Source organism: Rhipicephalus microplus, chromosome 1, assembly GCF_043290135.1.
Source record: "Rhipicephalus microplus isolate Deutch F79 chromosome 1, USDA_Rmic, whole genome shotgun sequence".
NCBI lineage: Eukaryota > Metazoa > Arthropoda > Arachnida > Ixodida > Ixodidae > Rhipicephalus > Rhipicephalus microplus.
This window is the reverse complement of record NC_134700.1, coordinates 139,447,268-139,473,767: the sequence shown is the minus strand read 5'-3', so window position 1 is coordinate 139,473,767 and position 26,500 is coordinate 139,447,268. Positions and strand designations below refer to the sequence as shown.

At 46.4% G+C, this 26,500-nt stretch overlaps 1 protein-coding gene across 1 annotated transcript in view; it reads left to right on the top strand.

Annotated features, from left to right (window-relative positions):
• The window catches only part of LOC119187085 (nose resistant to fluoxetine protein 6), a 48,741-nt gene extending 23,091 nt beyond the window's left edge, over window positions 1-25,650 (top strand). The window contains exons 9-16 of the mRNA XM_075871171.1: window positions 1,255-1,347; window positions 9,755-9,923; window positions 12,076-12,155; window positions 13,061-13,150; window positions 16,090-16,222; window positions 20,421-20,601; window positions 23,073-23,215; window positions 25,282-25,650. Coding sequence (XP_075727286.1) covers window positions 1,255-1,347; window positions 9,755-9,923; window positions 12,076-12,155; window positions 13,061-13,150; window positions 16,090-16,222; window positions 20,421-20,601; window positions 23,073-23,215; window positions 25,282-25,395 — 1,003 coding nt within the window. The 3' untranslated portion in view covers window positions 25,396-25,650. The remainder of the gene's footprint in view (window positions 1-1,254; window positions 1,348-9,754; window positions 9,924-12,075; window positions 12,156-13,060; window positions 13,151-16,089; window positions 16,223-20,420; window positions 20,602-23,072; window positions 23,216-25,281) is intronic.
• Window positions 25,651-26,500: the final 850 nt, after the last annotated feature.

The window sequence follows — 26,500 nt, the reverse complement described above, 5'->3', positions numbered from 1 at the left end:
AGCCCGTCCTTGTGAGCAATGACATGCTGTGACACTCCACTAAAGGTAGATTCACACGCGAGGGCAAATTGCTCTGCTCCGCGGACAAAATAGCAACGTGATTAGTTTAATCGGGTGCAGCAGTGGACGCGTCGCATGCACACAGCTACGCTTGCGGAATCCTTGTGCATACTCTCGACTCCTATGCTTATGCAGCGCGCTTATGTGGTCATGCGCGCTTTTGCAGCGCGCTTATGTGGTGAATGAAAACCACGAATCCACCAACAAGACCACCCAAAACCACTCGCCTCTGCTACAGTCCCACGAAACACATTCGGTCATTGCCGCTAAACTAAAGCATGTGGATTTTAATCCATCCGCCTGCTTCCTAGCCACGCTAATCCAACCAATGCTGACATATTTGACGCTGAATCACCTTGATCGACAGCAGACAGCCGCCAAAGGCAGGTATCGAAATAGCGGCGACACAATTCTACCCGTGCCACGATCGGAGGAGAGCAAATGAAGCGAGGACGGCAAGTTTCGATGACGCTCATGTCACGTGGTGCGCCATCCGCTGCGAAAAATTCTCCTCGGTTTCCTCATGTGAATCCACTTTAAGAGAAGAAACTTCTTGCGACAATGCTTCACAATCTCACAACCAGCGACCAGCATGCCTCAGTTTTTGAGTGAGGGCAAACTGAGTTAGCGTTAAGCGTCGACAGAGTTCTATGAATACGGCGAATAAACTCCACCGCGCTTTGGCAAAGCTTTCAGAAGGGACAACGTCAGCTAAGGAGGACACCATGGTCAAACTCCTTTCGAGCCAGCCCTAAAACAAAAGAGCCGAACGCGTGCCTACCTTGGGCTATCCAAAAAGATGGTCTCTTTCAGTCGCATGCTAGCAGAGATGGGTGTGGCTGCGTCAATTTAGTCACAACTTTGATGGGGCAGCCATCATCTTGCAGCTTTTGGGAAGCTTTGCTTTGCGTACATTGATAATGAGGGCGTAGTTGAGAGCAGTATCACACAATATTTTTTGATGGATATCAGCCAATAGATCGTTTACTTTTCTACGCAATGTGCTCTCCACACTTACTAGGCAGCACGGAATCAGCTTCTAACCGTGGAGCGGCCGTATTCCGTTACAACAGTATATTGTGGAGAGCACAAGATGAACGAAAAACCATTAAACGTTGATTTACTATTACATTTTGCTGCTATCTTATTTATTAGGTCCCCTTTGCAGCTAAACTACTTTTTTTCTTGTTTCAGTGGTCTCCTCGTGGGATATGCAAATCTGACGTACCTCAAAAAAGTTAATGGCCAGAAAAACTGGCTTATTTACTATTTCCACCGCTACTTGAGGTAAGCAAGCGTATCAGTGGCTTCTACATTTGAGAACTGCACACTAATTGATTGATATGTGGTTTTTACCGTCCCAAAACTACCAAATGATGATGAGAGACGCCTTAATGCAAGGCTCCGGAAATTTCGACCACCTGGGGTTGTTTAACGTGCACCCAAATGTGAGCACATGGGCCTACAACATTTCCGCCTCCATCGGAAATGCAGCCGCCGCAGCCGCGATTCAAACCCGCGACCGGCGGGTCAGCAGCCGACTACCTTAGCCACTAGACTACCGCGGTGAGGCGAGAACTGCACACTAGGAGTATTTTTTGTTGCCTCTAATTTTCTTTACGCCCTGAATGCAATCGCTGCCACAATGATGGTGTAGAGGCTGCGGCACTTGGCTGCTGACCTGAAAAACGTGGGTTCCTTCCCATTTGCTGCAATCATATATCGATAATGGCGAAATATTTGAGGATCGTCTACTCTACGAGGTCAGTACAGTAGATTGACCTTGTACAGTAGAACCCCACGTGTTAAATGTCTTATGAGCCCTGCAATACAAGCATGTCTAACGTCTATAATATGGCTTTCTCTGGTATATCTACATAATCTTTATATCATAGTAAACGTCTACCTATAGGGATAATGGCCATAAACTTCGCAAACCTATAATATGGAAAGGACTTTGTACTAGAGCGAATACTTTTTCTTCTCTCCTGATTGTAATAGTAAGAATAATAATTCTTTTGGTTTAACGTCCCGAAACTACTAAATGAGCCGCCCCATTGCAATGTTCCACGGTAGTGCTCTGTTCACTTTTTGCACGATATGATATTTCCAGGTACCAGATATGCTGTAGTTACGATCTTCTTTGGATATTCTGCTTTTTGGTCGAGGTACATTTTTATAGCCGCTAACATGAAACGATATCAAAGCCTTTTCACTGTGTTAAGCAGTAAAAGGGGAGGGGGCCTGGGCTAGCCGGTGGTTCATAACAATTTTTATATCGTGAACTCAGGACAAGATGAAAGGAAGCTGCAAAGACTATTGTGCTTGCTTCCGACATGGTTAGTTTTGCATATTAAAAAAATGAATAAGTGACAACAAACACGTGTCAAAAGAGGCTTCTAGAGAAATGGTGCGTAGCCCTTGACCACCTTCGTAACAGGGCTGCGGCATGGCACCGGTTCCTGGGCACAAGTCAGCTGTTCTGGACGAAGTGGAGCGCAAGGCTTATAGCTTCTTTCGGTCGGAAGCACCTTCACCACGCTGCCGCCGCCAAGTCCAACCTGAGTGGTACCGACAATGAAGCTCTGGAGGGGCACATTGTCGAGGCTACACTTGAGCACTGCCGCTTACCGTCAGAAAGTATGGAAACTACCGCTAACACAAACACCAGACTCGGAATATTCCCCACAGTCAGTCGAGAGAAAGGAGCGTCCGCCTAGTTTCAGTGACCGGACCAACGTCGTGACACCACCACAAGGGCGACATTCAGCTACTCAACACCGAACGTGGCCACTTCCTATGATTCAAGTCCGCGTTGACAGAATTAGTGAGCTTATGGCTGTGGTTCAAACTGGAACTCCGCGTACTGCACTACATTGACGCCATGCCCCACTCGCCCTCAGCCTTGGTCCAAGGCACCCTTGCGCGGCACTATTGGGGGCGCGTTACCTGTCGGTGCGCTCTATTTGCAGATACACACCGAAGCTGTGATTAAGTCCCTAACCGTCGTTCCTGTACTAGAGGGCTTAGACGAGGACGTAGTTTCGGGAGCCGATTATCTTTTGTCTAGGGAAGTTCAGCTCACCATAAAAGGCGGCCGAGCAAAGCTCTGCTGCTTGGCAACAAGCATTTTCTCTGCTCCTAATTCCAGAGTTGAAAGACCGCAGTCACAGAAGTCTTGCGACGAGAGCATCCTCAGTGACCAGCAGGAAGCAGATCTTTCTACTTCACGGCAGTCATTGGTCGAGTGTGCGAGTGCTCCGCTCAATAATTTCAAGGCTGCTGGAGAAAACTTCATGAAAGACGCGCCTATATAGATCGAATTCACTCACCGCGCCTTGGCCAAATCGAGCGATAATGACCGAATCTAGCGATAATGGTTTTTTTACTTGATAATTGCACAAGTATGAACGCTAAATCTTGAACAGCATTGGTGGGCCCTGAGGATGGGGTCGACCATTTCCAGTACGCTTTGCTGTTAACAGCGGACACACAGACAAACGTACAGACAGACAGACAGACCAAAATTTTTGCGTCGAAGGTCACCAAGAAAGACTTTCGTCTTTAAAACCTCAGGTGGTCAAAAATTCGCTAGCCGCCCGTATGGGGTCTCTCATAATCATATGGAGGTTTTCAGAAGTTAAACCCCAACAATTTATTATTTTAAAGCGACTTCAAACTGACATCACCGATACATTCTACACTTGGGGCCAACTTTCTGTGGCAATGAAGAGAAGGCTACAGAACCAAAGTGGGCGTGTGCCAACGTTCAGGAATACCGTCCAACAAACGCGCCTGTGTTTTCCGCGTCAAGATAATAAAAACATTTGTAGCGAAACCTCCGAACTATGAAATGGGTCGAACTCTTGAGTACCTTCTAGTGGGGCTACCCAACAAGGACGCCGCTCGCGCTGAGAGCCCGTGCTTGGCCGTTACTGTCGCCATTGTGCTTGCTCACTGTGGGCCGGCTAATAAACGCCTTAACATTTTGGTGGAGGTGCTGTGCCCTTCAAACATCTTCGGTTCACATTCGATGCCCTTGGAGCTTAGATCCCGTACCGTGCCTTCAACCATGCAACAAGACGCCGCCCAGCAAACGCTTCCTCCTGCGCCGACGCCATGTTCCGGTGTCCCCCGCATCCGCGACTCACCTGTCTTCACCGGCGCGGGTGGCACCGACGTCGAGGACTGGCTCGCCATGTACGAACGCGTCAGCGTCCCCAATCATTGGGACGAGGCAGGTAAACTCGGCAACCTGGTTTTCTACCTCGCGGGTGTGGCTGGCATGTGGTATAAAAACCACGCGTCTGATTTCGCAACCTGGTCCAATTTTAAGACCGCTATCACCAACGTTTTTGGCCGCCCTGCCGTTCGTAAGCTGCAAGCCGAGCAGCGCTTACGCGAACGCGCTCAGCAGGCCGGTGAATCATTCACCAGTTACATTGAAGATGTCCTGGACCTATGCACGAAATTCAACGACAGCATGACCGAATCAGACAAGATCCGGAACGTCATGAAGGGCATTGCCAATGATGCCTTCACGATGCTGCTTGCCAAAAACCCAGGCACAGTAGCTGAGGTCATCACGCTGTGCCAGAGCTACGAGGAGCTCCGCCGGCAGCGTTCTATGACCCGTCGCTCCACACCACGAGATCCAGGGCTTGCAGGCTTGGAGGCGAGCTGTGACCAGGTGGCACTGCTGGCAGACCTCAAGTCCTTCATACGTGAGGAAATCGCACAGCAGTTCTCTCTCCTGCCCTTTGCCCACCCACCGGCTGCTCAACAATCGGCCACTACTATTTTCCCCCCATCCGCCGAGCGATTGAGCAGGAAATAGCGGAAGTCATGCCTGCGTACCACCCACAACAGCTTCCGGCTCCTGTACCCCCAAGTTACGCCCAAGTGGTCGCCAGGCCGCCTCCAGTCGTTCAAGCGCCCGCCCCACTGACTTACGCCGAAGCTGCCGCACGACCTCCATCCTTTGCAGCGGGTATGCCGGCTACGTATGTTGACGTGACCTCTCAGACTCAGCTCCAGCACCCCCTGCAGCCTTTCCAGCCACCGTTCCGTCCATCGGCTCTTGTGTCATGGACAAGACCTACCCCGGCGAACCGATGGCGCACATCCGACAACCGGCCCATTTGCTTTGCCTGCGGTTATGCCGGCCACGTAGCACGTTATTGCACTCGCGTACAGACGCCCCATATTTCGTCGCCTGTTGCTGGCCAGATCAGGCGTACCTATCACGAGGAAACGCCGTTTATGCCACCGCACACTCGCCTAGCTTCATCTTCTCGCAGGTCACCGTCTCCACGACGTCGTTCCCCGTCCCCCATGCGGCCAAGTTCAGCTGCTCACGAGCGGGAAAACTAGTCGTCGCAGTCCCCGAGGCAAGGACTGCGATGCTATCGCATTGTGAAAGCCCTCAAAGCCGCCCATCTAATGTCATTGACGTGCTTGTAGACGGTGTTCACGCATCTGCTCTTATTGACACAGGAGCTGCAGTATCCGTTATGGACGAAAAATTTTGCCGCTTGCTTCGTAAAGCGACGACGCCAATTTCTGGATTGTCCCTTCGTACCGCCGGTTTGCATCGTATCCATCCTACAGCAGGGTGCACAGCTCGCGTTGTCAATCAGGACGTTCTGTATGTCGCCCAATTCATCATCATTCCCGCATGCTCTCATGACGTCATCCTGGGGTGGGATTTTCTCTCCCGCAACGACGCCATCATTCATTGTGCCGCCGCCGAAATTGAACTCTCCCCCTTCTCGCATTTGGCGCCGGAAGACAGTTCTTCGAAAGTGAGCAAGATTCTCGTGAAAGACGATACCATAGTGCCTCCAAGCTCCACGATGGGCGTATCTGTCTACTGCGCTGGACTCTCCGACACAATTGCACTCGTTTCGCCATCCGACCGTGCTTGCCGAAGGAAAGGGTTGCTAGTACCTTTCGCGACCATGCAAATCACCCAGTTCAACGCCTCCATTTTCGTGACCAACCCATCTCCATACACTGTAACCTTGGTTCGAGGGGAATGTCTCGGCAGAGCGGAACCAGTGGATAACGCACAAGTCCTGGACGTACCTGATGACTCGCGTTGTCCCAATTTGCGTACCGTCAGTGCTGTTTCCACTTCTGATTCATCATCTCGTGATGTATTTGGCCCTTACATTGATAACAACCTCACGTCGGTACAGCGTTCCCAGCTTCTGAACCTGTTGCGAAAATATCGTTCTTCTTTCGATGTCGGGCGAAGTTCTCTCGGTCGTGCGTCCGCTGTTACGCATCGTATCGACACTGGTGCCCATCCACCATACGGCATCGTCCCTACCGCGTGTCGCCTGCTGAACGTCGGGAAATTAACGAGCAGGTTGATGATATGCTCAGACGCGACGTTATTCGGCCCTCGGACAGTCCATGGGCGTCTCCTGTTGTTCTTGTTGCGAAGAATGATGGTTCTGTGCGGTTCTGTGTGGACTACAGACGGCTCAATAAGATCACTCGCAAGGATGTTTACCCACTGCCGCGCATCGATGACGCAATTGACAGCCTTCACGGAGCCGAATTTTTTTCTTCTCTCGATCTGCGCTCGAGGTACTGGCAAGTACCTATGGCTGATGACGCTTGACCGAAGACTGCGTTCATCACACCCGACGGCTTGTACGAATTCAACGTCATGCCGTTTGGTCTATGTAATGCACCTGCGACCTTTGAGCGCATGATGGACACCGTGCTGCGCAACTTGAAATGGCACACGTGCTTCTGTTACCTCGATGACGTTGTTGTGTTCGCTCCAGATTTCTTTACGCACCTCTAACGTCTGAAAGAAGTTTTTGCACGTGTCAGCAATGCCGGCTTGCAACTAAATCTGAAGAAGTGCCGCTTTGCAGCACGGCAACTCACCATCCTTGGGTACGTCGTGTCCAAGGATGGCATTCTTCCTGACCCAGCCAAGCTTCGGGCCTTGGCCGAATTCCCCAAACCTGCGTCCGTCAAAGAACTGCGTAGTTTCGTGGGCCTGTGCTCATACTTCCGACGCTTCATACGAAACTTTGCCACGATTATATCACCGCTGACGAAGCTCCTTGGAAGTAACGGGCCCCTCAATTCGTGGTCGTCTGAGTGCGACGACGCGTTCGCGAAGCTCCACCACGTGTTGACGTCTCCTCCCATTCTACGCCACTACGACACTACGGCCCTGACGGAGGTGCACACAGACGCCAGCGGTGTAGGCCTCGGCGCTGTCCTGGCGCAGCGCAAACCCGGATTCCCTGAATATGTCGTAGCATATGCAAGCCGTACGCTCACGAGAGCTGAGACAAACTACACCGTCACGGAGAAAGAGTGCCTGGCAATCGTCTGGGCTCTTACAAAGTTTCGACCGTATTTGTATGGTCGCCCATTCGATGTCGTCACCGACCATCATGCACTATGCTGGCTTTCATCATTGAAGGATCCCTCAGGCCGTCTCGCCCGTTGGGCTCTTCGTTTACAAGACTACGACATCCGCGTGCTGTACCGCAACGGACACCAGCATGCTGACGTCGACGCCCTCTCGCGCTCCCCTCTGCCTGAAGGTGATGTGCTCTGCTCAGTATCCTCGGCTGCTGTTTCTGCCATTGACGTTGACATAATCGCTACTGAACAGCGAAAGGATAATTGGATCGGCCCGCTGATCGACTTGCTCTCTGATCCATCCGCAACGCCATCCACGCATGCATTGCGTCGTCAAGCTCGCCATTTCGCCATTCGTGACGGCCTTCTACACCGACGCAATTACGACGCCGACGGCCGGCAGTGGTTACTCGTGATACCCTGCAGTCTGCGGTCAGAGATATGTGAATCCTTCCATTCTGATCCGCAATGCGCGCACTCTGGGGTATTCAAGACCTACCATCGCATTCGACAACGCTACTTCTGGCGCGGGATGTACCGCTATGTGCAGCAGTTCGTTCGGTCTTGCCTCACTTGCCAACGCCGTAAACCGTCAGCTCACATGTCGCACGCCAGTCTTCAACCGTTACCTTGCCCTGACCGTCCCTTTTGGCGCGTAGGTATCGATTTGTATGGACCACTTCCTCTGACGTCGGCTGGTAACCGCTGGGCCATCGTTGCCGTTGACCATTTAACGCGATACGCCGAAACCGCCGCTCTCCCTGCGGCTGCTGCGCGCGATGTTGCGTCCTTCCTGCTGCATCGATTTATACTGCGCCACGGACCACCCCAAGAGCTTCTCAGCGATCGAGGCCGTGTCTTCTTGTCGGAAGTCGTCGAAGCCATTCTGACAGAGTGCCATTCTGTCCACCGCAAAACTACTGCTTACCACCCACAGACGAATGGCCTCACCGAACACTTTAACCGCACCCTCGGTGACATGCTTTCTATGTACGTCGCTGCCAACCAAACTAATTGGGATAATATACTGCCCTTCGTCACCTACGCCTACAACACCGCCCCTCAGAGCACGACTGGTTTTTCACCTTTCTACTTGCTGTACGGAAGGCACCCGTCGCACACCATGGACACGATACTCCCGTACACGCCGGATCCATCTGATTGTACACCTATTTCCGAGACAGCCAGGCTTGCTGAAGAGTGTCGCGAGCTTGCCAAGACTTTTACGACGCAAGAGCAAGAGCAGCAGAAGAGTATCCGTGATGGCTCCAACACTTCTGAGCCGACGTTCCTTCCTGGTGCGCTTGTATGGCTCTCGATCCCGACCTCTGCCGCTGGCCTCTCTTCCAAACAACGTCCCAAATACGAAGGCCCCTACCGTGTCATCGAGCGCACCTCACCCGTCAACTATCTGATCGAACCCGTTGAACAATCTTCGGACATGCACCACCGTGGGCGAGACATCGTCAACGTGGAGCGCCTGAAGGCTTATTATGACCCGCTCAAAATAACAAGCTGTTAGGTCGCCAGGCGGCTCCCTCTTCGACCCCTGGGTAATTGTAGCGAAGCCTCCGAACTATGAAATGGGTCGAACTCTTGAGTACCTTCTAGTGGGGCTACCCTACAAGGACGCCGCTCGCGCTGAGAGCCCGTGCTTGGCCGTTACTGTCGCCATTGTGCTTGCTCACTGTGGGCCGGCTAATAAACGCCTTAACACATTACTTTCTCTTCTACGCGATGCTGTTTATAAAGAAAGGCTGCATGAACCAAGGAGTTATTATTATTTGTTTCGCTTCATCAAGTGTCATTTGGTGTTATCGCACGTCTGCAAACGTCGCGCGTTGTAGGTGCGCCTAACAATCAAAATGACATTTGTGTCTTTAGGTGAGTGCTCGTCAACCTCCAACTATACCGACCGACTCGTCGAAGATCTTGTGCCAAATTTCACCTACAAACAGCTCTGTAAGGAAACGTACTGAATTTTGCGCAGTTTTATTATTCGAATACGGCTGGCATTCAAAAAGCGAGTCGAGACAGACTTCTTTGCGGAGGACTATATGTGCTGTGGTTCCAACTCCGTAGCTTTCCCTTCGTTGCCATAGAAAGTGGTCTTCCAGTATAGTTCAGCTCTAAAATATCGAGTCGCTTTGCATTGAATGTCAGCATAAATGACACAGCTGATTACCCGTTCATTAGTGCGGCATCATCATCATGAGTGGGCTACAAACTACTAACGTGTTATATTTCTCATTGGTATGATACAAGAAGTAATATAAACTTCTGAATACTCTTGCAGGACTGCGCCTCTTATGATGATAACAGTTGCAGTTTCCGCTTTCTTGATGCACTACATGGGTGATGGACCACTCTGGATGGATATTATAACTACTTACGAGAGCACTTGCCGAGACAATTGGTGGATGAATCTTATAAACATTCAGAATTTTATCAATACAAAGAAAGCCGTAAGTTTCAATCTATGCACCCTGTTTGTAATGAAGATAGGAATATTTTATATACACTTATTACACAGCACAGTTTTAGAAGTACTAATTGCTGGTAGGTAGTCGGCACCAGACGATGAGGGTAAATTTCACACTCCCTGGCTGTGCAGGATATCTGTTTTTCAGTTGTTCCACCTCGTCATACAACAGGGAACCCTTAGTAAAATATAAATAACTTGAATGACACGCTCAATATGAGAGCGAAATTTCAATCTATGATTGCGTTTATATGCGCTTGACCAGCTGCACTACAGATCAAAGTGGCTTGTTAGAGAAATTGCACTAGTCAGAAAATTACCCCACCTGCAAAGCCTAGGTACTCCTCCTTATCATGAATAAAAATATTCGTTTTCTTTTTTTATGAGTAACCTAATTATTGTACATTAATACAGCTGGCTTTATTAGGTCACACATGCAACTCGTCATGCGTTAATGCAGTTTTGAACCTGCACCTTTTGAAAGATGACCACGCTTTTGAAGTATAAATACATCTTCTTTACCTATTTCAATGTGCAGGCTCTCTCCAACTAGAGAAATGCTTAAAGTACATTTCAATGCGCTATGGGTGTTTTTTTGGTGTTCAACATACCGTGCTTGCATTATTCTTATAGCTGAAATAAATAATTTAGCAGTTTTGAGTGGGCAGGTCCATAAAGCTGACATATGCTCGAAGTTCCTATTTGAGGGACAGCACTCAACAAATTAGTCAGAAAACACTATTGGTTTGCACAGAAAGCGTCATAAGCAAAAAAAATTGGCTGTGTATCTGCATGATTTACTGCAAGCGTCGAAAGACGTCCATCAGTCGTCTTTTTTTGTGCAGCGCGTCGCATATTTAGCGCAGCATAAGAAACAGTAGGATTTAATGCGAAGCTGGAAAGAACATGGGAGGCACGACACCATGGGTCGTACCTTCCATGTCGTCGTAGTCATCGTGGTAGTAGCCAGTTGCATTGCATTACATGTCAATAAAAAGGGTGTCACAGCATAACCACGGAGTGAATGATGATGAGGGAGGTGAAGCACCCATCAGTCAGTTCGTGCTTTCATGAGTGCGTCCGTTCGTTCGCCCGTGCACTCGTCCGTCGCTCTCTGCATCCGTCCGTGCGTCCATGCTTCTGTTTGCGTGTGTTTCTATCTGTCTGTCTGTCTGTCTGTCTGTCAGTCTGTCTGTCTGCCTGCCTGTCTGTCCGTCCGCCCGTCCATCCGTCTGTCAGTCTGTCCGTCCGTCCGTCCGACCGTCTGTCTGTCTGTCTGTCTGTCTGTCTGTCTGTCTGTCTGTCTGTCTGTCTGTCTGTCTGTCTGTCTGGCTGGCTGGCTGGCTGGCTAGACGGACTGGCCGGCAGACAGACAGACAGACAGACAGACAGACAGACAGACAGACAGACAGACAGACAGACAGACAGACAGACAGACAGACAGACAGGCAGACGGACTGGCTGGCAGACAGACAGACAGACAGACCGACAGGCAGGCAGGCAGGCAGGCAGGCAGGTAGGCAGGCAGGCAGGGGGAGAGACAGATGGACGGACGGATGGATGGATGGACAAACTGACGGATGGACACTTTGCCTCACTATTTATTAATCAGTCTGTGGATATGATGTGAATTATTTTGAGTTACCCGTCTAAGCATTTCCTGGTGAAGAAACACACCACGCAATACTTTCGAACGGTTGTTGTGCATCAGAGATTGATAATATGTCCTTCTTGAGCAGCAATCTTCAAAAGTGTGAAAGCGCCTTCCAGTCTAAGATGCTGGCCGTTTAGGATAGGCGGAAACTTCGGCTGGGTGGCTGTGCTTTGTGACAGATTGCCAGACAGACCGAAATATATGCGTTCAAGTCTGCCAAGATAGACTAATGTCTTTATTAGGAACCTATATCCTAAATGCCTAGCACACCAGCTGAATAAGCCAAGGAGCTGAATATACCTGCAATATTGTGACAGGAATAAAGGTTCCCTCTAATTGGGAGTCAAATATGAGTATTTCAAATATTGCCTATAAAGCGGGAATGTTACATTCTATGTGTCTTGAAGCAGTTGTCATTGCGCACGTGATTCCTGAGAGAGTTCTAGTTCACCAAGAAAATGCTCCTTTAACTTATTTGCAGTGCTTACCACATACATGGTACTCTGCAGTTGACTTTCAACTTTACTGCATCGCTCCAATATTTATTTATCTTCTGTACAGGTAAGTTATACTTAGTAAAAATTGTTTTTAATCAGAGCTATTAGAATATAGTACTTCTGACCTTGAAAAAATTAAGTTCAGTCCATCTTTGTGTAGCGCAGGGGTTCAAACATGTGGCCCTCAGATATTCACCCAGCGGCTTAGCCAGCGCGTGACTATCGTCGTCCCAATTATTATTATTTTTATCTCAAGTAGGTATGCCAAGGATATTCACAAATAAAGCTCACCTTAATATTTTTCTAAGCACCCCAAGGGGTCACAAGCATTGTAACATAGTTTGAAGAGAAACTATAATTAGAAATCAATTCTGATATTAAAGCCTTTTTGAAGGTTAGCATCAATTGAATGCTGACAGCAAATCTATTCACGTATTTTTAATATAAAATATTCTGGACAGGCCTTGTTCGAATGGCCATCCTAAGCGGGAAGTTGCTCGCCCCCTCATCTCATGCCCCCTGTCCTAATAGCTCTTTACCGTCTCAGCTATTTTGTGAGGGTAATTTCGTTGCCACAACCTGGTAGCTGAGGTGAGTGAGACTCCTGTTGTGTAGCGCATGCAATTAGGCTGTTGTTAGTAGCGCAACAATATTGAAGATCTTCATTAGCACTGTACCGATAAATCGCTCTTTGTTATCGCATATGGCACTTGAGAACATAAAACTAATGAAGCAGTTAATTTTGTGTCGGAACATCACAATCGCAATAAAACAATGATAGCTCATCGTCATAAATTATATGTTTTTAATTAAAGAAAACAGTGTTTTTGAGGGCTTTTTTGTTTTTATACTAACAATATTTAGACTGTCTGTTCGACAACTAACAATGTCTGTTAGTTCTGATGATACAGTTGTTTTCAGGTTGCCTACGCAATCTCCTTCGTTTCATTTTTATTTTAATGTTCGCAGATGGCCTCGTGTAGGAAAGATGGTGTGCGGAGTGCTTGTTGTGGCTTCCGCTAGTTTCACCACAGTGTATACTGCAGTGCACGGATTGGGGTTTGTATTCTTTTGATTGATTTGTGAGGTTTAACGTCCAAAAACCACCATATGATTATGAGAGACGCCGTAGTGGAGGGCTCCGGAAATTTCGACTACCTGGGGTTCTTTAACGTGCACCCTTTTTTTTGCGCACTTTTGTACGGTACCGGTTTTCCTACGTATTGGGGAAAAATTGTTTTAGTGGTAATGTTGACGTGTACACAATGGAAAACAATCCTGAAATGCCTGCGATATGTCTTTTTTTTCACGCTTCACACTCCTTTAGGGCAATCACGTCACTTTGTTGCAGGCTTGAATGTGCTGCTATAAAACTACAGAAAGAATCGGCACAACACAGTGAATAGTCATGCTTCACCTGCGCAACCTTTGCTAACAAAACGTCATGGACAGTAATCAGGTAGCTGTTTGGCGTACGTCAATCTCTCCATAATGGACAATTAGGAAGCGATATAGAGGACCATGATATATCTCTAGTACTTCGCTCACAGAAAATAAATTCAGGAGCAGCTAGAAATTTAGTTTATGGTCTCAAAATACTAAAGCAATACTAAGGCTAAATAAATCAAACACAACTGCCTTCTTAGTAGCCTCTGATTTACTGTCATTTGCTTAGAGCTGTGCTATAAATAAATGCGAAAATAAGAAGGCTTGAAGTTGAATGTTTGCTCCGTGAATTTGAAACCAGTGGTATTTCCGAGAAGTGTGCAACAGAGTGCCTAAAGAAACTTGTCACATTGCAAAATCTCAGTAAATGCTAGCAGAGAGTTATCGCGGTCACTGGGTGCAGCAGCACCTACTCGACTTCGTTTTTATGAAGCGGCGGCGGCAACAGCTCGCTACGAAGCAGTAACGCATAGCTCTGTAACTTCTGCTGTGAACTTCTTCCAGTCTTTCTTTTCATCGGTGGTTCTGTTTAGCGACTCAAAACTTTTATCGCAGGTAGATAAAAGTGCACGCAATATTTACGCTAAGATAAACCTCACATACTTTGCTACTTTCGTCTTCTGCGAAGAATAAGGGTGCGCTTCCTAGTTGAAAAAAGAAGTTGCACTGTCAACGCCGTTTCTCCAACCAGTGCTGATTAACGTTCGCGCGTTTGAATATTCCTATTTATCTCATAAAGCGGACGGAAAAAATGACCACCATTATCACTTATTTGATAGAGCACATAATTTGTTATCCGAAGTTATAAAGTTTGCTGTCAGCGAAAACTAATATTTCTCCCACTTCACTTACCAACCATTTCTATCATAATTACTTCAGTTAACAGGCTTCGTAGTTTCCAATCATTTAATGTCTCTATATTCTAAATAAGTTCCTAAATGCAAGATTTATAGAGATTGCGTCCTTACTTCAGCTCAGTACTGAGCAGAAAGAACTGCATTAGCTGTTAAGAAACTGCATATTTCTGCTTATTTGTACTTGGTTATACATTCGACAGGCATAGGGAATTTCCCGCTGATTGATATCTCGACCAAAAAAGAGTTCGGTATGCTGTTGCACCTTGAAGAAAAACATGTTCTCGCAAGTCATTCAAGTACGTCAGAAATAAGTAACAAATTAATTGCCAAAACAAACTAGCGTTCGACTTTATATAATATTGCAGCCATCGAGTATTAAAACTAGTATGTGAAACAACGAAATTTAAAAAGGACATGGGAGGAGAAGTATTGTATAACTGCATTTCTCAACTTTACGCGAAATCTCAAATTTAACAGCTTGAGTTTCTTTTGTTTACAACATTTGTAACCAGAAAGTGCTCATATAGCTCATAGCTCTTAATTGCAGAGTCAAGGTTAGTTCTGCTGTCGTAGGACAATGCGATTGCAATATGGATCATCACGCTGGCGTGTGCCGAACTCGTTGTAGCGATTTTAAGCCAGCGTGTCGACGACAGCAAGGCGTGATAATGTGAGGGGTGACGCAGTGTCTTACCCACCAGACGAGCAATCAGCTGACGTACTCGAGGATGACAGTAGAAGGGGGCAGCGTAAGAGAGCATCTGCATCTTGGTGTCTTTTGCCAGAATTATAGATTACGTGAAAATCTTACTATTGTAGGCGGAGCACCCAACTACAGAGGCGACCAGACAAGATTTTCAGTGAAGATAGCCAGCACAAGACGTGATCGTCTATAATAACTGGGAAGTGGCGTGCGTAAAGATAAGGTCGAAACTTTTGTGTGGCCCATATGACAGCAAGCCACTCCTGCTCAGTCATGGAGTAGTTCTGTTCAGCAGCTGTAACAGCATGACTAGCATACGCAATAACTCTTCCCCGTGAAGTGGCATCCCGCTGTAAAAGAACTGCACCAATGCCATGGCCACTGGCGTCTGTGTGCAGACATGTAGGTGTGTTCTCATCGAAATGGCATAGAACAGGGTCAGATGTTAAAGCATGCTTGAGAGCTTGAAGGGCACTCTCGCAGTCGTGGTTCCAAGCGAAAGTTGATCCGGATGTCAGAACTTGTGCAGTGGCGACGCGATGGCAACAAAATAACTAATGAAGCGGTGTAAGTGGGACGACAGGCCCAGGAAACTTCGTAGGTGTTACTGATTTTCTGGCCGAGGGTAGCGTATAACGGCAGCAAGCTTGTCAGGATCCAGCCGAACGCCATCTTTGCTGACAAGGTGGCCCATTATCTTGATGTTCTTGTTGGTGAAACGGCAGTTCTTTGTGTTTAGCTGAAGTCCAGCATTAGAAATACACGTCAAAACTTTGTCCAAACGATCAAGATGCTGACAAAAAAGAAGAGAAAATGACGATGTCAATATTGACAGATTCTTCGAAAGCAATAGTTAAATGGCTACTTCATAACAGATAGTTTTATGAATATAATTGCGGCACTCTGCTATAGCTTTTGACTGAGTATTCAGCACTTATGATTTAAAACTTGTAGCATAGGTGATGACTTAGTGTTCTAATCTATTTTCGCAGGAGTGTTCCTGGTGTTTATGACTACATGGAAGATGTTTACATCAAGCCCTATTTTCGCATCTCGACGTATCTCGCTGGCATCCTTTTGGGCAACTACATTGTAGCCAACAAAGAGAGCATCTCGGCTACAAAAGTAAGGAGGCAATGTGTATTCATTCCCTTTCAAATATTCTTTATATGCTATGCACAATTTAGCAAAAATATGGACATGTGCGAAAATTGCTCCAGAAGTTTCCTAATGAAGCGATTTGGAAGGAAAGGCATGCCTGTATTTCGTGATGGGTTGAGCTGTATGTGTATCCGAATATTATTTTTGTATAGGCTATTGTGACTCTCTGTTGTTGAAGAAATTTCGTCCATGAAAAGCATAGCTGGGGTGCGTTCCCAAATCTTGAAACCCCATGCATTTCACTGTAATAAGCGCCCAGAAGCGGGAGACGGCACAAAGTACTAAGAATGTGGCGACTTCTATGGACCGCGAACTAATGTCCTTGCAGGGTTTTCCTCTACAATGGCTTGCTTGGGGAGGCTTCGTGGCCGACCGACCACGTAGCTCGTCACTAAACGATTAAGTCGTGTCCTTCCAGAGTGAGATGGCAGTAAGCACTAATCTGCCAAATCACCCACGTGACAGACGAACCCATCTTGAGTGAAAGCGCCCGGAGGGACAGTGATTCAGCGAGTGCATGTGTTATTTATTATGTGTAATTGGTTTTCAACCAAGAATTAGGAGCCCGACTAAGGGCTCAAAAGAACCACGCAAGGTGCAAGAAGTGGCTCTGAATCCTAGTTTAATGGTTCATTCACCTCGATCGTCGTCTGCCGAATTAAAACCTTCTATGTTTTAAATAGTTGTACAACATGCCAGTATATCGGTTTGCTATCGTTTTCCCTAACTTCTCAGCATCTTTTCCTTCGCTCGAAGTTGCTCCACGCTAGCACAGGAGGCCGGGTGCGACGTAACCCTGACATCTCTGTAAGCTAATTCAATAGTGCCGCGTCAGGTAGACCCCAGGCTCGCAACAGCGCTAAAGCAGTACCTTTACCATTTTGGTGCCACCTTCAGTGAGGAATTTTATTTCGTCGAGTCACATTTTATTGCATTAGATGCGAGAATCCCACCATATAGCAGCTAGTATAAACTTAGTATTTTAAGAAAAAAATACCACATTAAGCTTTTTAGATAGATGTCGCTGCTTTCATCGGAGGCGAAGCCATTGCATAGTGAATGGCGATGAAGATTCAACAGCCACTTTATTTAAATGGAGCCTCCTCTTATGTACCAGTATATTTCTAAACAAGTTGTGAGGTTTTCAAGTATAGCTTGCATTGTACGTTTTTTGTGACTTTTTTAATACGCCCAATTATTTTCATTTAAAACTACGTAATGCAGTTAGTTTCGGTGGAAATTTCAAACTACGTAATGCAGTTAGTTTCGGTGGAGGGGAGGGGAGCGAAGCCGAGGCCGCTGCCTGCCTCGGCCTCGCTCCCCTCTCCTCTCTCGGTTCGCGAGGCCGAGGCAGGCAGCGTTTACAGTAAAAACCGACATCTTAAGCTGCACAATCGTTCACTAGCCACCCTGTATATGCAGGCACTGTACCGCACAATAGCGTCCCATCACTCGTTGAAGGCAATGCTTTTCCTTGATTCAATAAATAAAAAATATAAAAGACAAAAAAACAGTCAGCCATCCCAAGCGGAACACTCACGCAATAGCCCCACCACTCTGCGACACACTTACCAGAGTATGAGTGCCAAAATAATGCCAGTATATCACACAATCATAATTCTGCATTATTCGAGTGGGAGGGGACCTTGTCCAGCTCTGACCCAGTGCAGCAACAGGCCCTGCTTCACCGAACCCGTATGGCGGCAAGAACCAATGGACTTCCGGACTTGCAGGCCCAAGCACTACAGCGGCTTATTTATTACCAAATATGTTTTATTCTTTTTCTCTAGCCCCCGCCCCCCCCCCCTGAAGTATGATGATTGATTGATATGACGGGTATAACGTCCCAAAACCACCACATGAATATGAGAGACGCAGTAGTGAAGGGCTCCGGAAATTCGACCACCAGGGGTTCTTTGACGTGCATCCAAATCTGAGCACACGGGCCTGCAACATTTCCGCCTCCATCAGAAATGCAGCTACCGCAGCCGGGATTTGATCCCGCTACCTGCTGGTCAGCATCCGAGTACCTTAGCCACTATACCACCGCGGCGGGGTCCTGTTGTAAGATGCGGGCCACATTTTTAATGGGCGAAGCTCCTTATGCTGTGGGTCGTGCGTCCGCGATGTATGTATGTATTGAATGTCCGCTGGATGGCGGTAATTTTATTTGATGAATATGTGATAAAAAATGCGAGATGGAGGTACTTGGAGTGGTCCCTAAGTGAACAAACGAATGAACAGATGGACGCACAGACAGACAGACCGATGCACAGATGGGCAGACGCACGAATGTATGGATGGACGCACAGACGAACGCATGAATGTACGGACAGATGAACGCACAAGTGGACGGACGGATGCAAGGACGCATACACGCACGGATGGACGAATGGCTGCCCGGAAGGACGCATGGATGGACGAATGGGTGGATGCATGAACGAATGCACGGAAAACGCACGGAAGTATGGACGGACGGACACATGGATTCACGGACGCAAGAACGAACAAACGGACGGAGGCACACAGACTGATGGATGCTCCACCCTGCTCCTCAGCATTCACTCCGTGGATGTGGTGTGATTTTTTATATAGTGACGATTGCACTAATACGTGTTCAACGCAAGAATATAGAAAATTGCACATTCATGAGAACTCGATCTCCATTTACTTCGGCTTTATTTTGTTTCAATGCTGTATTCTTTGCGCGGCGTTGTCGTGGTTGATGGTGGACGGCAAGGAACGGCAAGTAACCAGTACTATAAAGCGTTTTTATTGTGCGCTGACTGCTTTGCGCTATTTAATATTTGTATTTATCCTCAACTTTTGTATTAGTACACTCCCATACATTGAAATTACGAAAAATTGTACGGCGCTCGAGCAGAAGACAAAACCAATAAGCGAGTATACTTAGCAATGCTTAAAGAATTTTTGTTCTTGTCCAGTGTGTTTCAATGCTTTTATAGCATGACAATTTCGTTGATTGACACTCAGTGCAAAGCAACCGGTCAATGGCAATTAGTCCTGCTTTATTCATTGCAGTTTTGGGGCTCCTCTAGCTGGCAGCCGAGTTATTGCCCAGCAAGCGGCGCCATATCTGCAGTAGCGATGGCCAAAATGAGTCTTCAATGTCTATAATAGGCGTGGAACCACAATGTACAAGCCGTGACATTGCGCGCAGCTTGCGCGCTGTCTGCATGGGCTGCTGATACAAAAAGCGTCCGAGCAAATAGAGTTGTTACGCAGTACGACCTTGAGGGATGTTGTGACATTGTAAGAAGACGAGACCACAGAACACGACGTGACGATCGGAAAGGTTCGAAGGTAGCCGACACGCTGGTGGAGTGCCTGTGTCATCGGTGATATCTACGTTAGTGGCGCGAATGTCAGTACGCTGGTAGCACCGCCCGACGTTTGTTAGTTCTGTATATTCAAGCGCTCTTCTGAATGATTCACAGCCTCTGATTTTTAATCAGTGGTGCGTGCCTTTGTGGAAGGAACAAAAAGCCATGAATCGCTTTAATTTATCTTGAAGCTGCATCATTTTTTTTATTTTTCAGGGGTCTATACTTGTTAAGTGGCGACCAATCACTTCCTATAGGTGGAACTGCATGTACAAACAATTCACTATAGGTTTAAGAATTGCCGTTCTTTCAAATAGTTTTGCTAATGAGCAGTCTGTAATGTTTCTTTTTCTTGTAATTTGAAGTTTCACCGTTTGAAACAGACAATTTTACCCTATTTTAACTATAGCACAGAACTGCTTGCTGTCTGGTCTGCGGTACTCACTAGCAGTCTGGTTTTTCTTGAAGTATTTAAAATGACAAGTTCTTGAAATGTTTTGTAGGGCACCTTACAAACAACAGCTAGAAATATCAGGTGGACATGGAAACGTGCTTAAAACCAAAAAATAAGGATTGCAAATTGACATTTATGTTGGCCAGACCCATTTTTTTATCCCTGCGTTTGCACGTCTATCGTACATTTTTACATTATTTCATAGAACAGCCTCGTAGTCAGGCGTTACAATGCATTCTTACATCAGAAAGCTCTAGATGCAAATGATTGAAGAAATGGCTGTTTTATTTCGAAGAACTTTGAGAGGCAGCTTTACATCAATTTCACGTCGCAAACTTTCGTGTCACTTTTTTTTTCTTTCCAGTGCAATGGTCGCTTGGGCTGGTTGTGCAGCATTATCTGTCTACTGTTCGCAATTTTCGGCCTAAGGATTATGAATCCCTCTTTGGAAAGTCCCTTGCGTGGAGCTTTCAATGCTTCTGCGCCAACTGTGTGGTGCCTTGGGTTGGCTTGGATTGTGTACTCGTCCATGGCGGGATGTGGTGGTAAGTAGAACAATGAATAGGTGGTCTTCAGGGCAAAGTACGTTATCACATTGTAATTATTAGGTGAAGTTTCGAGTGAGAAGCTGAACAAGAGGAATCAGTTATTTAGTTCACAGCCAAGAAAGACACCCCAAAATTTCCGCAATACCCAGTCACTGAATACTGATGAGTGGCCGAAGCTGAGAAAGTAAATATGATAAACTGTGAATCATCTGTGCGTTTTTAACGTTCGACGACTGCTCGACGAGTCAAAAACACACTTACAGTGTGTGATACTGTTTTTAGGAGTGATTTATTATTTATACAGAGCCGATGATGCCATTTGCTGAGGATCTCTTTTATTTTACGGACTACAACTCGGAGAGGTGTCCCAATTTTGTGGGTCATATGTGACTTTGGGCTCAGGTGAACGTTTTTCGTTCAGTACATCGGCCTTGTGCCCGCTTTTTTTCGGCTTCACGGGTCCTAAGCTTTGGTTCTGCTTGTCGAAGAGCCCATTCTGCTTCGGTTTCATGGGTTTTCAGCTTGCCATAGGCTTCTTTTTGTGCTCTCCTTGCTTCGGCATCGTAAATCCTCAGGTTAGGGTGCCCTTGTCGATGAACCCACGCTGCTTCGGCCTCGCGGAACCTCAATTAAAGATCTGCTCCTTTTTGTGCTGGTTTTGCTTCAGCATTATGAATCCTCAGCTCCGGGTCTGCTTGTGGACGAGCCCGTGCTGCTTCGGCTTCGCGGGACTTCAAATCGAGATCGTCTCCTGTGCGTGCTCGTTTTTCTTTGTTTTTTTGTGGCATCCGGGATTCTCTGCATCAGGTGCACATCTCAACGAGCTCGTGCTGCTTCAGCATCGCAGGGCCTCAGCTAAGGGCCTTCACGGGACCTCAACTCCTTTTTGCGCTTGTTTTGCCTCGGCACCGTGGATGCTCAATCTGGGTGCGCTTGTCGACGAGAACATGCTGATTCCGCTTCGCGGTACCTCAGCTCCGGGTCGGCTGCTTTTTGCGCTAGTTTTGGTTCAGCATAGTAGATCCTGAACCCCAGGTGCGCTTGTCGACGAATCCGTGCTCTTTCAGCTTCCCGGCACCTAAGCATGGTAGATCGGTATTGTAGATCGCAAGCTCCGGGGGCGCTTCTTGACTAGCTCCTGCTGCTTCGGCTTCGCGGGGTCTCAGGTAAAGATTGGCTCTTTCTTGTGCTCGTTTTGCTTCGGGATCGTGAATCCTCAGCCCCGACTGCGCTTGTCAACGAGCGCAGTTTGAAGCACACCCATCGGCAACGCTGGTTTGCTGGTCAAAATTTTTCGCAGGGCGGTCGTAAGTGGGGAAGACGGAGTTTAGCAAGGCAAAGCCGCTCATTTTTGCAGAGCATTTTTGTATAAATGGTTTGGGTGAGCGACACCAATGGCTAGGGTAAGGTCGCCACCGGGGCGCCCCTACCCCAAAGGCTTTGCAAATTTCACTTTTCTTAGTACACACCAATGCGACCCGCGCATAGAAGCAACACGTTGAGAAAACTGGTTGTGGATGTCACGGTCTTCATGCATTACTGCACTTTACCAAGAATGCTGTGACAGAACGACGTTAAATATAAAAAGGCGTGTTTTCAAAGCGTGTAGAGTGTTTGACCATGGCAAAAACTTCATAATGCACTCAGAATTTGTTGCCGAAACGTCAGTTCACGAAAATTACTGTTTACTGATTTTTCGTTCGTATAAAATGAAAACACTGCTCTCGCGAGCTGTGGAGTGTAACAAACGCTGATCGTTTGATTGTTTGTAGCATAACTTCGCAGAACCACGATGCGTTTTTGATGTGTGCCTTAGTGGAAGACACCGAACATTTCAACCACACGAGGCATGTTTGCGTACCTCTAAATCATAGTGCAGAGGACTGCAGCTTTTCGCTACCATCAAAATGCAACCATCACCACCAAGGTGGTCTAGTGGGTAAGGCACTAGGCTGCTGACGCGCCAGTCGTGAAAATTAGTTGCGCAGTCGGCGGTAGTTTTTTCGATGGAGGCGAAAATGCATGAGGCCTGATTGCTTAGTCTTAGGTCCCGTTAAAAAAACGCAGGTAATCGAAAGTTCTAGAGCCCTTCGTTACGGCGTCTGCCATAATCATACCATATGAGGTATCTGGAACGTTACGTCTGCAGCCCAACACTATACCAATTGTACCACTTTAATCTCAAGTAGTGCGATACATTTTCAAGACCGTCAAGGCATCATAACTTTAATTGTTCAATGAACACAGCGGTTTTCTCTGGTATGTCATTTTATTTGAGTGCATTCGAGTTGAATCCCAGTGGCCCTATATATTTACAATTTCTTGCACACCAGTGCGCCTGTAGCCAACTGCGACATCATTTTAACTTATCTTACATCGAAAAGTATATACCACAGAAACATCTAAGTTGAACACGACTTGTTCCTGTAGCTTGTAAACATGCTCATACTCCATGATTTTTCTTTCAGGCCCGGTGACAAAATTTCTTTCCTGTAGTGTATTTGCACCACTCAGCAAGCTTGTGTTTGCGGTATACCTTACGCATCAGCCCCTGCAGTATCTCTTCTATGCTTCACGACAGGAAAGCTTCGACTACAATTATTTTCTTATGGTGAGATTACTGTGTCGTAGACATTCAAAGATAACATAGCGCAGTTCCGCTCTGAATGCTGTCTAGTGGGTGAATGAACTTTAATACATGTGTTCAACTCTTACGTCAGCTTAACATTTGTGCGTGTCTATGAGTGCTCTTCTGGACGCATTGAAAGCTCTTGCAGTGGCAATGCGTTGCCACGTAATTGGGTTCTGATTGATATCAAAAAAATTATTTCACCAGTTGATTGACATTCCGCAACCCAAAAGAAAAAAAAAGCCACCACTAATCATAATCTTGTTGCATTACGCATCCAATGTCAGCGGTATTTCTCATGCTTATTTTGAGTTTTTCAAGTGCTCAATCTTATCAATGCGCACTCAACTGCACCGAACAGTTTTAGGACATAAAAGTGAAGGCATCGAAAGCACCCTGTATTTGTTATTTTGCAAACTACTGCTCAGGTTTGCCATGTGGTCGCACACAAACGGATTGTACATGCTTTAATGTACAAGTGAATGTCCAAGGCTTCAATTGTATGCTCAGTCTTATTTTGCATGTGGTGCGTAAGCCATTTCAGATACTGAGTTTACAATCTTTGTTCATTTTGAGTATTTCACGACTGCTACTTCATAATAAAATACAGTTGTAACAGAGCCTTTTTTTCACAAATGATTTTAACATGTTCTAGACAAAGGTAGAAGTTCCGTTATTTAAAGTACTTGTCCTATGCTATGACAAATTAGGCTCTCTTTTTTTTTCTTTTTCAAACGTCTCTTTTTTAAGCAGCCTGTATGCTCAAAGTGAATATCTCAATGTGAATAACATTCAATTGCTGCTCAGCTAAAAGAAGCTTGACAGTAAAGCGTAAATGCAAGGCTCAAAATTGATAGCCAGGACAGTTCTAAAAAAATACAGATATCGAAATTCGTGAGGTGGTATGCTAACATGCAGATAGGTAGATGTGGTTTAGACGTGACGGTATACTACACAGGTAACTCTGCAAAATGACGAAGAAAGTATCCCGAAAAGCATTGCAATTACTCGAATATTTTTTCTGTGGGATGCTGATGCTTCACATTTGTAGGGCGCAGAATGAAAGAGAAAATTACGCTGCACTGCAATAAAAGTGAATTTAAGCATGTCGCCCAAGCGAATGGTGAACATGATCGGTTTCAAGGACAAAAGTTTATGTTGGGCATAAGATTTCTTTTGCGCGGGAATACAGTTTCCTTGTTTGCAGCTAAGAAGAGTTTACAAAAAAGCTGAATTTTACGCAGCGTGATTTAGGCCTGAACAACATAATCGCGAAATTGAAAAGCATCTCTACTTGTGGAGTCACGTTCAGGTTGTGTTACAGTGAATAACTACCTCTCTCATGGAAGGAATATCTTGCAGCATGGTGACGTGTTGTGTCGGCTCATCCATACAACCTCGAGCCTGTGCGTGTGGAGAAGTCTTCGCCCCTCTCCAAGAGTCACTGACGCGTGGTGTGTTTTTCTTTGGCGTAGTGCAGAAGTGAATCTATTTTCCAGTCAGGGCACACTTCAGATCACTTGCAGAGAAACTGCATGTTTGTAGACAACCTACTGAACAAAACCAGTTTAGTGCCTCGTGCACTCTATAGATAAGAGTACGACATAAGCTTTTTGTGCTCGTACGGTGTTGTTACGCTTTTGAGAACTACGAAAATTTTATCTTTAGACAATGAGCGTGTTTGACAGTGCTGATCTTACAGCACGTCTTAATCTGTTTGTTCGTAATTTTGATAATAATATACAATGGCAAGGGTGCTTTCACCGAGTCATAGCGCACAGGGATTTTATGGTGAAGGTATCTTGCAATAATTTTTCGAGAACAATTGTTTGCTCTCTTTTTCGAGGTAGGTTTAGAAATCGTTGACCTAATATTGATTTCTGTTTAACAATCAAGATGTCACTTGGTGTACAGCCAACTGACATGTGTTATTTTATCCCTGCTTCGCCGGTATTATTGATTGAAGCATATTATCACAGAAGCACTTATTATGCATGATGATTCTATATATTCTAAAGCATGTTAGCTTAATTTCTTCTCTTTTTCAGGGTTATTTCTTTGTTGGAAATCTCGCACTCGCTTTTGCTGTTGCTGCACTGCTAACCCTCGTCATTGAGATGCCCATGTGCAACCTCGAGAAGCTGGTTTTAGGACGAGGATAAAGGTGATGCAAAAGGTCATCTCAGAAGAAGTTCTACTGCACTAGTTGATGACTTACGATTACATCGACTCCCTTCAGCTCCATATTTTATCAAACATTTTCCTTTCACTCAGCGTGCCCATTCTGTTCTAGTTCAAACCACATGCAATTTACAAGCGTTATACCTGTCTCTTTGTTACAACGTCATGTATCCTCTGCATACTATTAGTTATTTCTTTGAGACAATCAATGAATCAATAAAGCTTATTCAAAACGAGTGCGGAAGTTTACGTGGACCAAGGGGGATGGGGAAGAAACCCTTGCCTTCATCTCACCGTCTGTAGGTGGATGAAAGTTGATAAAGAGTATAGCAGCTTGCTCGGAAAGCCTTTTATGCTCGCGCCTCGTCCTGCAACGGTGACCTGTACACTTCTCCGGTGACTTCAGAAATGCTCGCGTCACGAGAGCTTCATTTCCCCTCGCAGGGAGCTCACGCGTTAACCCTTCTCCTACCTCACAGTCGAGCATGAACACCTCAGAAGTCATGGCAGCAGCTCGGCGAGCTCGCAATGCAACAGCAGCTCAGGTTCGCAGCGAAGACACTACAGTGAAAGGATGGGAGATCGGAGCAAAGAGGCACGTCTGAATGGTGCAAAACAGTTGCACAGTTCAACACATGATGTCACGTTACCCTCTCTGATTCGTATCGTACGACTGGAAACGTCCCGCTACTATCAGGCGCGCGTGTATGAATGTTGCCTTCTCGAACTTTCAAATACCTCCCATGATAGACCATCCCTTGGCCACATACCGTAGTGATCATAAAGTAACTAACAATCGTTAAAGGAAAGCGAACCCAGGAGCCTGTCTAGGAACGCCCTTCTGGTAATTTTTCAAATGACATCTCCTGTGTGTAAATTGTGTATATTGTTCATGTACCATAAAGCAGTTATCTCAAAAAGAAAACAAATACCCAAGCTCATCATATATATATATATATATAGATGTGTGTGTGTGTGTGTGTGTGTGTGTGCGTGTGCATCCTGATGAAGGCCAGACTCTAGGCCAAAACATCGAAATCAACCACGTTGTGACCGCTCATGGTGAATATACTTAATTATATATAT